The sequence below is a fragment of the Periplaneta americana genome, chromosome 9, assembly GCF_040183065.1.
Source record: "Periplaneta americana isolate PAMFEO1 chromosome 9, P.americana_PAMFEO1_priV1, whole genome shotgun sequence".
In the NCBI taxonomy this organism is placed as follows: Eukaryota; Metazoa; Arthropoda; class Insecta; order Blattodea; family Blattidae; genus Periplaneta; species Periplaneta americana.
Window position 1 is genome coordinate 139,286,166 of NC_091125.1, and position 13,310 is coordinate 139,299,475.

The window sequence follows — 13,310 nt, forward strand, 5'->3', positions numbered from 1 at the left end:
GGGATAAATTGTGTGTCACTAAACACTTACGTTCGACTTCTACTACAGCTGATGCGACAGCAGTTCCTCCAGAATTTTCTGCTGTGCAGATGTACACACCTCTGTCTCGTACCATTGCATTGATGATTCTTAGCACCTGGCCTGCAGCCTGTAATGCATACAATTAAAATATAAGGCTGAAAGATAGTTAACTTCAGTAACACATCTTCAAATTTTACACCCTTTAACCGTATTACTGTTGCTTCTCTTAGGGAGTGTTGTTAAAGGATAGGGCAGTTCATAGAGAATGTTACGACAATAGTGCAATACTTGTACTACTACTAAGTGGAAATAATGTTCCCACTTACTAGTAGTACAAGTATTGCACGTGTTGTCGTAACATTATCTATTAAACACCTCTTTTCCTCACTCTGCACTCGTCTTCTCCTGAGTCACCGACTATATGTCTCTCATGTCATATGCATTTATAACATTTATTTCTTTCTTTTTTACCAAGTGAAAATATTTGGTAGTTACTTTTGCTTAAATTGAGTGTCATCAAATTTGATGTATTCCATTCATGTAGTTGATTTAGGGCTTTAAGAGCAGAATTTTGAATTTTGTCTCTATGTCTGAGATCCGGAAGTCCACAAACTATATCAATAACTAAAATGCTCTCTCAATTAATATCACTCAATAAAAGAATTGTATTCCAATGACTACCATCCCATTGTGGAATCCTGGGAAACGAGAATGATGATGCTTTAGCAAAGAAGGGCAGCAATGATACTTACAGACCTGTTACTAAATCTACCTATTACTCTGCGAAAAGATTTATTAAATCTACATACTTAGACTTCAACAAGCAAAATTTGATAACACAATCTCAAGAGGAAAAAAATGGAACTCTCTGCATCATAATCCACAGTTGATTCCAGATTTACCACGAAAATCGTCTATGGCTGCATTTAGATTGGCAACAGGCCATGACTGTTTGGCCAAGCATCTGCATAGAATTGGAATATATCAGTCCCCTAACTGTCCATTGTACAACTCAAATCAAGAAATGGATTCGGAACACCTCAAAATCTGTGTTTCAGTAGCTGAACATGACAATATCTTTGAAAAATATTGGAGTGCAAGAGGTCAAATGACTTTATTGTCAAACGCCTGGCATTAGAAAACAATAACATTTACTTCTTGTCTAATCTAGACAGATTGCAAATTTGCAAAAGTGTTAAGTGCAATATCGGGCTTCTGGCTGTTATGATTGTGACCTTCGTGATTCTTTGAAAAATGGCGGCCAGTCAGATTGCGTGTACTTGTGCTTACAGGAATAATCGTAATATTGAAGGTAATCAAGATCATCAGTGTACGTCTTGTGCATTCTTACAATTGGAATTGTGTAAAGTTTCCGCTGAATTGAAGACTGCGTGGGAAATTATACGGATTCTCCAAGAAAATGCAAACCAAATAGCTACCAACCAAGCCCACACAATGGCGCCTAGGCATAATGTTTCCACTGTTGAAACTTGGTCTCAACCTGATCGAAAAAGAGGTAGAAATATTCGCACCAGCCTTGTGGAAAATATACCCACAAGTAATAGATTTACTCCTCTACAATACGAAGAACGGCATCAGATGAGTGAAGAAGGGAAAAAAGTTGATGGAGAAGGAAGTAGGCCAATAGCAGCGAAAGCAGTGAAGCAAACCAGTTCCAGTAGGCCTAATTTTAGCACACGTAAAAAACATAAAATACTGGTAATAGGTGATAGTCATGCCAGAGGGTGTGCATCTGAGCTAAGGTTACAGGTGAATAAATATACGGAAGTGAGTGGTTTAGTAAAGCCTGGTATGTGCCTGGACGTTATAACAACTTCTGCAAAAGAAGAGATGAAGAAAATGACCAAAAAAGACACGGTAGTGATCTGGGGAGGTTCCAATGATATAGCCAGGAACAACACAGACAATGGACTACGTCATCTACAACAATTTGTGGAAAGAAATGACCAAACCAATATCATAGTAATGAACGCTCTACATAGACATGACCTTCCTACAACATCATGTGTCAACAGTGAGGTTGTAAATTTCAATAGGAAACTGAAAAAGAGACTAAAAGTGTACAATCATGTAAAGGTAAATGAAATAGACTTAAATAGAGACAATTTCACTAGACATGGCTTACATTTGAACGGTAAAGGAAAGGAGGCAGCAGTGAGAAAAATAGCAGCGATATTACATAGCAAGTTAATACTCCCGAGTACCCCCATTGCTCTTCAGTGGAATGACGATCAGTCCCAGGGATTGGATCAGCCAAATGATGAGACCTGCACGAGAGCTTCTTCGCGATCTAGTAAAGCACCTGCTCGTCTTCAGGATTCTTTATGTCCAAGTTTATCCCGGAAGAAGAGACAAAGGAGTCTGTCAGAGGAGAAGCTGTCGTCACCTGGACTGGATTTGAATTTGGGGGAATTGGAACTACCTCTTCAATGGAAGTCCGACTCGATGGTAGATAATGAAGAAAATCGATGCCTCCAAGAAAGTCTTCAGAGCCCGGAAGCGGCAACTAGATCCTCGGCTCGACTTGTGAAGACGCCTGCCCATCTACGTGATTTTTTATACCAGGGCCACTCACGGAGATTGGAACCACAGACCTAAATAGTGCATGTAAACTTAGCTCTTTCTCATTTGCTGATAAAAAGACTTCTTATAATGCTAACAAAATGGCCTCTGTCACATTAATGCATCAAAATTTTCAGTGCATTAGAAATAAGCTGTATCAATTAGAAATAATCATAAACCATGATTTAAAGAAGTTAGATATCTTATGCTGTACAGAGCACTGGCTAAACACAAAGGAAATAACATACTGTCATATTCCAGATTTCAACCTTTCAAGTTACTTCTGTCGGGACACTTACAAAAATGGAGGAACAGCTATTTTTGTGAGACAACATTTATCACATATAGAAAAAAAGAATACGTATTATCTAAACCAAGACAAAGTATTCGAACATGCTGTGACTGAAATTAGCGGTCAGGATTATAATTTAACTGTAGTGTGTGTCTATAGGTCCCCAGATGGCTGTATAAAAACCTTTTTAGAAAAGTTTGAACTTCTTTTAAATCACCTAAAAAGCAAAAAGAAACAATTAATTTTGTGCGGTGACTTCAACATAGATTTTTTAAATAGTGATGCTACCATAACAGAATTCAGATCGCTAATTCGATCATATAATCTGATAGAAACAATAGACACTCCAACTAGAATAGCCTCTAATTCTAAAACATGCCTAGACCAAATAATTATTGACCATGATTCTTATCCATTCTCAGTAGGAAATATTGATATGGGTATCGCAGACCACAATGCTATATTCTTAAATATTTATGCATTTGAAAACCCTAAACCAAATAGCATTAAGCCAATTAGGTATAAAAGATCTTTTAATGATGAAAACGTTGAATATTTTAAACGTTTGCTAAGCAAAGAAAATTGGATTGAAGTAACCAACTTAACAGATGTGGATGCGAAAACAAACGAATTTATAAACTCAATAACTCATTATTTTGATGTTGCTTTTCCACTAAAAAAATGTACACTTACAAATAAGCAGTTCAACAATTCAAAAAATTGGATAACGAAGGGGATTGTAACTTCTTGTAGGAGGAAAAAGGAGTTATATAAATTGTGCCAAATTACAAATAGCCTAGATCTTAAATTACATTATAAACGATATACCAGCATATTAAAGAAAGTTATACATGCAGCTAAACTGAAATTCAATGGAGAATTCATTATGAAAGCACAGAACAGAGGTAAAGCTATATGGGAAGTTGTAAAGAAAGAAACTTGTAAAAATACCAAAGTCTCAAATCAAGACTTTTCAATAATACATAATGGTCAAACAATTCAAAATTCCTTCGAAATAGCTGAAATTTTTAATAAATTTTTTGCAAATGTAGCAGACAATCCTAATAACCAGGTAACAGGTAGTCAGGAAACAACCTTACATGGAACAGGAAATGTAAACACCATATTTCTATCTCCCGTGACTGCAGATGAAATTCTCGATATAATAAAAAAACTAAAAAATAATCTTTCCTGTGGACCTGATGACATTCCGGATGGAATTGTAAAGAAATGTGCCGTACTACTAGTAGCTCCACTAGTAAACATCTGCAATTCATCTTTAATTAGTGGTAAATTTCCCGAACAATTCAAACTCGCAAAAGTATGTCCTATATTTAAGAAGGGAGATAAACAAAATATTAACAACTATAGGCCGATATCTCTATTATCTACATTCTCCAAAATCCTTGAAAAAGTTATGTATAATAGATTAGTTCGGTTTTTAGATTGCAATGGTGCACTATCTAATGCTCAATTTGGATTTCAAAAAGGCAAAGGAATTAATAACGCCATATTCACTTTCACGGAATTTATTCTAAATTCAAAAGACAACAAGAATCAAACAGTTGGGCTATTCCTGGACCTGAGCAAAGCATTTGACACAGTTGACCACATGATACTGATCCAGAAACTACAATGGTTTGGCATAAGGGGGTTAGCTAAAAGTTGGTTTGTTTCTTACCTAAGTGCAAGGCAACAATTTGTTGAAATAGGCTCAATGAAATCATATCCCACTATCATGAAAAGCGGGGTGCCCCAGGGTTCCATACTTGGCCCAATTCTATTTCTCCTGTATATAAACGACCTTCCCTCAAGGATAACACAAGCTAAAACCGTTCTCTTTGCAGATGACACCAATATTGTTTTCAATGCTCTTGATAAAAATAATTTACAGGAGAAAATAAATGAAACCTCAAGACAACTAGAACAGTGGTTAGCTAGCAATAGACTAAAACTGAATGTCAGTAAAACCGTTTGTATGTATTTCAGTCAGAAACAACTACATGACTCCATTGAAATACTACTTAATAATACTGGAATAAAGGACGTCGATTGTACAAAATTTTTAGGGATATGGATTGATTCCAACCTCACGTGGGAAAGTCATATTCAATTCTTAACTGATAAACTAAGTCGTTTGTGTTATGCTTTCCGTGTCCTAACCAATATAACTCCCAAGGAACTACTTAGAGCGGTTTACTTTGGCTATGTTCACTCTGTATTATCATATGGGATAATTATCTGGGGGTCATCATCAAAACTTGCACAAGTGTTTAGACTGCAAAAGAGAATATTGAAAATTATAAAGAAAGTACCTATTCGCTCGGATAGTAAAAAAATATTCAAAGAGTTTGATATTTTGCCCCTACCTTGTATTTACATTCTTGAAACAGTCTGTTTCATCCACCAAAATTATGATAGTTTTAAAATAAACTCTGATTATCACAACTACAGCACAAGAACATGCAATAATTTACATTTTAATCATCATAGGTTATCCAAAAGTCTCAATAGCTTATCACATACAGGGATAAGACTTTACAACAAACTCCCTGTTGAAACTAAAGCCCTTAGCTATGCTAGATTTAAAAAGTCAGTGAAACATATTTTACTTTTCCACATGCCTTTTACTGTCAATGAGTATCTTAGTTTAGCACTCCAAATTTAGCTTACAGTAGTTAGTATCTCCTTTTGTGTTTACTGCTCTTCTTTTCTATCTGATTCATGTCTGGGGTGAGACTGCCCAAGAAGATAAGGAAACCAAGAACCTTGTACAAGTAATGGTCTGAAGAAAACTGTGGAGAATTGACTTCATTACTGAATGTATTGATTGTATATTATTTGTATATTATTGTAGACATCTTGTATGTCGGAAAAACATGTATGTAACCGCATATTTATTATGTATTCACTCTGACGATGCCATGAAATCATTGTATTTCCTAAGGCTAATAAATATCTATCTATCTATCTATTGAAAACAGAAGTTGTCTGCTAGATTGCTACCCTTCCACAGCAGTAATATTAAATAGCTAATATAGGTTACACATCAATTATTAATGAAAATAAACAACAGTATTATTTACTACCATGGAAATTGTTTTAGAACATAAGTTAAATTTATTTCTAAGCATTTTTCATTACTTGGCACGACTTCAAAATTAGTCAAGAAAAAAGTTGTTGTTCTTGCCAACGCTTATGGAACTTGGATTTCCTCCATTCTCCTACAGGCGTCCCAGTAGTAACTAGAAGAAAAAAGTGGTAAATATGCGTCGCCAATAACTACATAACAAAACCGTGAAACATGATGCATCATGAACGAAAATTACGATGAAGTCATGTTAGGAGAAACAAGAACATCTCGAGAAAATCCGTCCTAACACGTCTTTGAGCAGCACAAATTCTATTTAGGAACTGCCTGGATTTGAACCAGGTTTCTGACGCGGAAAGGTAACATTCTTTCCTTTCAGCTAACGTGGGTCTAGAATGAGAAATAATTTCCCTATCTTTATTTCACTACAGACTGAAATCCAATGTGACGTACCTGAACGTTATTTGCAAGTTCTTCATTTGACTTGCTCCACCTTATGATAGGAGTTGGGTCTCCGGAAGCGATACATCTCAACTCTCCCAATGTTCCTTGTGAGATGGTCTGAGTTTCTGGTTCAATGCGCACTGTGGGAGGTGCCCTGCAAGCAGAGGTTGTCAAATCAACTATGAACATGTCACTTTCCAGTACAGAAAATCTGATTTGCAATAATGAGAAATTGTTCATGAATTTTGATTGAGAAGCATCGAGAATTTAATATAGAAACACATTTGGTATTTATTGATTTTATAAAAGTATTTGATAAAGTGAACAGAAGTTTGTTATTCGAAATTTTGAGAAAGGATCAGATCCCAAAGCAGATCATATATAATATTTATAACCTTTATAAATCAAACCTTATTGCAGTAAAAATAAAAGAAAAAAATAACTCATTGGACTGAAATAAATTCAGGAGCCAGACAAGGTTGTGGTCTCTCTCCTTTGCTTTTTAACGTTTATACGAATGCGATTGTGAAAGATTTTAGAGAAACAAAACACGTATATATCACTATTAACATAAATTTAAAATCAGATGTAATAACGTTTGCAGATGATCTTGTTTTACTAGCAACATCCGAAGATAATTTGCAATGGTCAGTACACAATTTAAATTTAATAGCTCAAAAATGTTCAATGGAAATATCCATTAACAAAACAAAAATAATGGCCTTTTGTGGTAAATACCCAATACCAAGCAAAATTTGTTTAAATAACACAATTTTGGATATTTAGGATATAAACTCTCTTTTGTTGAAAATTTGGATTTATCATAGAAGATTGTAGAATTCAACAAATCAATGGGCATCATTAATAGAGTTTTAAAACCTTCATTAGTACAAAAATCAACTCGTACTCGTCTTTATCAAATAATAGCTGGACCAGTCTTATGTTATGGGAGTGAAGCGTGGACTATAAGGATAAAAGATGAAAACAGACTAACAGCTTGCGAGATGAGATTAATGCTCCGAACAGCTGGCTACACTAAATGGGATCGAAAGAAAAATGAAGATATCCTTCAGAACTTAATGTGTCATCAATACTGGACTATACCTCCAGATATCAGTTAAACTGGAAGGAACACGTCTCAAGGATGGTTTCATCCAGGATCCCTAAGGCAATAATGAAGTATCGTCCAAAATGGTCACTTGGTCGACCTATGAAAAGATGGCAAGAAAATCGCTTTTTCAGGCCGTAACAGTTCTTTTGGGACTAGTACTTTACAGGATGATGATGATGATGATGATAGTAGTAGTAGTAATAATAATAATAATAATAATAATAATAATAATAATAATAATAATAATAATAATAATAATAATGGGCGAATCCAGAAATGCATATAGAGTGTTAGTTGGGAGGCCAGGGGGGAAAAGACCTTTAGGGAGGCCGAGACGTAGATGGGAGGATAATATTAAAATGGATTTGAGGGAGGTGGGGTATGATGATAGAGACTGGATTAATCTTGCACAGGATAGGGACCGCTGGCGGGCTTATGTGAGGGCGGCAATGAACCTTCGGGTTCCTTAAAAGCCATTTGTAAGTAAGTAAGTAAGTAATAATAATAATAATAATAATAATAATAATAATAATAATAAATTAATCAAATGCTCAAAACATTGGATTTTCTCCATTTGTTTCCTAATATTCCAGCAAACATGTGTGATATTAACATTGACTCTTCACTTACTGCAAAGCTATCAAAAGTTAAGATAAAATGCTTAGCGAATAATTTATGGCTATAAAACTACTCGTGATATGTTGCTGATCTTGAAGGCCTTACCTGCTGGACACGATGGTGACTCTGGCCTGAATCTGTGAGACGGCTCCCGTTCTGGTCAGAGTAGCTGTGCAAACATAGATGTCCGAGTCTGCTGGAGACGCATTGTAGATAGTGAGGACGCCATCACTCTGCACGGCATTGGTAGGAAGTTCCTGGCCATTTGCTCGGGACCAGCGAATCACATATGAGCTACGGTCTTGTCCAACAAGACAATTCAGTCTTACGGTTTCTCCTCCTGGTCCAGTGAACTCCGATGGTTCGACAGTCAGTCTTATGCTGGGTTCTAGCATACCCTCTGCAAACACGAATCAATTGAAACTTAACTGCTTATAGTCCTTTAATCGACGATCCAACGAGAACATTAATAAGAATGGTCGTTCTATGGCTCATCTCGTCTTGAATATACATCTTGATCATACACTTTTACTTTTATCACTGAAGATCTGATAAATTTGTTATACAAATAACTTTCCTATCAAATGGGGTGTGAGTTCTGAAATTTAACTCTGTATTGAGGAATATGTTGTGGGTGTGATTTGTATGTCTGTATATTTCGCATTGTTTTAGTGTATTTAGTTTCTGTTTTTTTGGTTCAATATATAGGATTACCATGTCTGTTTCTATGTTGGTATAATTGTGGTTGGTATTTGTGATCATAACCAAATCACACAATACTTCCACATATGCAGAACACACCACGAACACCAACCATAACTACGGCAACATAGACACAGACGTGGAAATCAACATAATATTGAACGGAAAAACCAGAAACTCAATACACTACAAGAATACCAAACATACAGACATACAAAAACACATCCACAAAATATCCCCAACACAATTATACTTCAGAACGCACAAAAACACATCCACAACATGTCAACACACAATTAAATTTCAGAACGCACACACTATTGGACACATCACTACAAAAAAAGGTACCGGTAATGAACAAAAAAAGTTAAAAAATTAATACAAGATTTTTAGAAAGAATAGAAGAAAAACAAAAAGAAAGAGAAAGAAACAGAAAGAGACAAATAAAGAGAAAGAGAAAATGGAAAGTGAAAAAAAAGAAAAAAAAAAGAGAAGATTAGGAAACTTTGCTTTCAGAATTAACATTGAATGAAACATTTGAAATGTGGATATGAAGAAGAATGGAGCATGTGAAGTGGACAAACAGAATAAGAAATGGAGCTGTATTGGAAAGAGTGGGTGAAGAAAGAATGATGCTGAAACTGATCAGGAAGAGAAAAAGGAATTGGCTGGGTCACTGACTGAGAAGAAACTGCCTATTGAAGGATGCACTGGAAGGAATAGTGAACGAGAGAAGAGTTCGGGGCAGAAGAAGATATCAGACGATAGACGACATTAAGATATGTGGATCATATGCGGAGACTAAGAGGAAGGCAGAAAATAGGAAAGATTGGAGAATGCTGAGTTTGCAGTGAAAGATCTGCCCATGGGCAGAATACTTAAGTTGTTGTTTCAATGCCTTGCATCTAGCAATGAAGCCATTAGCATTCGTGCTTTCCAGTACTTCTGGACTATAGTGTCTTCTGCAGATAGTGCATTGAACACTTATGTATGTATGTATGTATGTTTGGCAATTAGACATTCATGAATTTCTTAGTATATCTACAAGACCACGTTCTTATTCCTTTCTCCAGTGTCAGACTCGGAACTTACCTCTGACATAAAGGATTATTCGCTGAGTATCAGTTCCTGAAGGATTCGTGGCTACACACTCATAGTCAGACTCATCTGATTTTCGAGCTGATGGAATGCGGAAAACACCATTCGAGAATGACGACTGAAAGAAATGAGTAAAATTTAATATCCAGAGTAACAATTAATAACACTCATATGGCACAAGCATGAAGTAGGCTAATAACATGTATAAAAATTAAGATCATGAAGTCTATAAAAAGTTCCTCACTACTGTATAAATTATACACTTTCACAATAATTGTTATGTTGCGAATGGTATTGTTACTGGTACTTATAGTGTATTTTTTTCAACAAATATTCGAAAGATATACATAAATGAAATCATATAATATATACCCAAATAGGAACTTCCATTTTCTGTTACGCACAAAACCAGTGGTTCGCTTATGCATAACAAAATTGTGTTTATGAGGAGAGACATCAACCCTATTAACTATAAGGTCCTCTTCACCAAGGAGAGTGACTACTGGATTGGAATGGTGACATCTATAGAGCGTTCGCAGTTAAGAAAAAACCATTGGGTATATAGACGTCTTCTTAGCAGACAGCCCCTCTCTTTGTAATATAACTGAAATAAATTACTTACGTATTTCTAACGTATATTAAAATAACAGAAGCAAATCTGTTCCATTTATTTGGTTATTGAAAATACAACAAACTAACAACGTTCTCTCATCGCAGCTTCAATCCGTAAGAATGCTTCCTATGAGATTTATGAGGAGGTTGGTTGCGTCTCTTCTGATGGCTCTACTAGACGTGCTGATATCATCATAATTGATCGGCAGAAGGATAAGGGTGTCATTCTTGATCCCACAATCCGTTTTGAGATGCATGAGCAACAGTCACAAGAGGTGTCATATATGAGCCTTGTTGTCAGCATCTCGGAGCACAATACCACATCACACATTGGACAGTTTTTGGACTCATGTTTGGTGCCCGTGGTACAATCCCAAGAGAAACTTAAAATCTACTTAATTTAAAATTTCTGATGCAACGATTGATGCCATAGGATCTCATGTGTTAAAATCATCCTTAGCTATAATTAGGAATCATTTGTACCCAAGAAACTTTTATTGTAAATGATTTCCTATGTTTTCTTATCATTTATCTTAATGTTTTTTTTCTTTCAAATTGTCATATAATTGTTTTTAATCATTGTTCCTTATGAATTGATTAGTAGGTCGATCTATTGAACCCTTATTTAGGGCGACTTTTGTTAGTATATAACTACGGTATCTATAAGCAATACAAAGCATTTATAAATTAATTGATGAACTAGTGGACTTACTCGTGTTAAATAAGTAAGTCCACTAGTTCATCAATTAATTTATATTCAAGTGTTAAAAGTGGTGTACCGGTACGCAAGATTCAAAATGGAAAGCATTTATATTTGAAGCAAAGCTTAGTTATAGTATTTCTATTCACTTCTGTTACTTTGTATACGTTAGAAAATACGTAAATAACTTATTTTAGTTCTATTATAAAGAAGGGACATGTCCGCTAAGAAGATTCCTATATACCAAATGGTATTTTCTGAACTCCGAAAGCTCTATTGGAACTTTTGGGCATTTCGCAAAATTCGCATCAAAAAGTTCAATTAACTCTGCATCCATATAGTAATAATTTCTCCGAAACGTAGAGGGCTGGGAATATACTGTCCTGCTAATTTCATTTACCTCTTTACTTATATACAGAGCGTTCGCCTACGAGTGAGGCCAGGAAAGCGGCATGTACTGATACGCCGCTTTGTGCGCGCAGTTGTTGAGACACGCTCGACAATCAAGGACATCAAGGTCGACAAGTTATCAGTTGTGAGCCAGATGTTGCAGTATTTAACACGTACAGTGCAGTTTCTTGACACAATTGCTTAAATATTCAGCGTGTGTGTAAAATTTGTTAACAATCCAAAACGCAAAATTCACGCTTGAACAAAGAGTTTTTATGTATAATGCATATGTGAAAACACAGTCATGTAGAGAGGTGCGTAGGCAATTTGAAGTGAAATATCCGGGTGCCCCAATTCAGGGTAGAGTAACTGTTAGACGTCTTGTTAACAAATGAAGGTCAACAGGTCGATAAATGCTACAATTCCTAAGCGAAAACAAAGAGTATTGACGGAAGAAAAAATTGATGAAATCAGTGCATCATTTATACGCTCTCCTAATAAATCTCTAAGACGTGTTTCACAGGAAGTTAGTGTTTCAAAAACATCAGTCTTTACTGCTGCTAAACTTTTAAAATTAAAACCCTACAGAGTATAGTTTAGACGATTCCCGCAAGTGACACCGCAGGCAGGCCACTTTCCTGGCCCCACCCGTAGGCGAACGCTCTGTATATATATATGCTATTTTACACCATGATATTTCGAAAATGGTGGGAAGTGGAGAACTGGCTTTTTCGACATTTCAGATTCAATTTTTCTGTGAAAATACGTTAGAAATCTGTCATTAGAAGCTCTGGATGTATGAAGTACGATTATCACAAATTAAGACATTGGAGAAAGTTGCAGACTTACTTCGGGATTCAGTTGTTTATTGCCACCAATATTCCACTGAAGAGTTGGTGCAGGATTGCCAGTTGCCTCACAGCGGAACTCCACGGGCTGTCCTTCATCCACTTCCAGGTATCGAGGACGGATGACGACTTGAGGAGGTGTCTGGGCAGAGCCTGAAAATTGGGGTTATTGTCAAACAAAAATAAACACTGAAAATATATAAATACCTTAATAAGACACATAAAGATATATTCTACGTAGAAAAGAAATATAATACGAGGGTTGGGGGCATAAGTCATGGCAACTATTTTTTTTTGTGAGAATTCGGGCATGGGTGAAAAATGTGAAATATACAGATGAAAGGGCAAGGAATGGAAGAAATGTACGGACATTTAACAACACGCAAACATTTTGCTCCACATGTTTATTACGGTCGTTGCCATAACATTACAGGGTTCCTGTGCTAGAATCATTACAGCACACATCATCATCATCATCCTTCACGAATTAGGCCTCTGTAGACCTGTTTCGGCCCCATCTAGCAGTCTTCTTAAAGGTCTTCCTGGTCGATGATGTCCTCTAGGTTTATATTGCATCATAATTTTTGGGATTCTTGAATTTTCCATTCTTCTTACATGATCTAGCCAATTGAATTACAGCACACATACCTGCTCTAAAGGACCTCAAAGTAACTACCCACATCGTGACTGTCCAGTATGGAAGGGCATTATTCCCGACAGCTTCTACCAACTCTCTGTGGCATTCTCTGGCATTCCTACCATGGATAACGGCTATTTTGACATACGAGCATTGTTTAACA

General features: G+C 36.0%; 1 protein-coding gene across 32 annotated transcripts in view; it reads right to left on the bottom strand.

The window, feature by feature from the left end:
- trol (terribly reduced optic lobes) overlaps window positions 1-13,310 on the bottom strand; it is a 1,501,851-nt gene that overhangs the window by 74,499 nt on the left and 1,414,042 nt on the right. For all 32 annotated transcript variants that reach the window (XM_069835989.1, XM_069835996.1, XM_069835998.1 and 29 more), the window contains 5 exons: window positions 12,512-12,663; window positions 9,955-10,078; window positions 8,266-8,560; window positions 6,441-6,585; window positions 31-148 (listed from right to left, as the gene is read on the bottom strand). In XM_069835989.1, coding sequence (XP_069692090.1) covers window positions 31-148; window positions 6,441-6,585; window positions 8,266-8,560; window positions 9,955-10,078; window positions 12,512-12,663 — 834 coding nt within the window. The remainder of the gene's footprint in view (window positions 1-30; window positions 149-6,440; window positions 6,586-8,265; window positions 8,561-9,954; window positions 10,079-12,511; window positions 12,664-13,310) is intronic.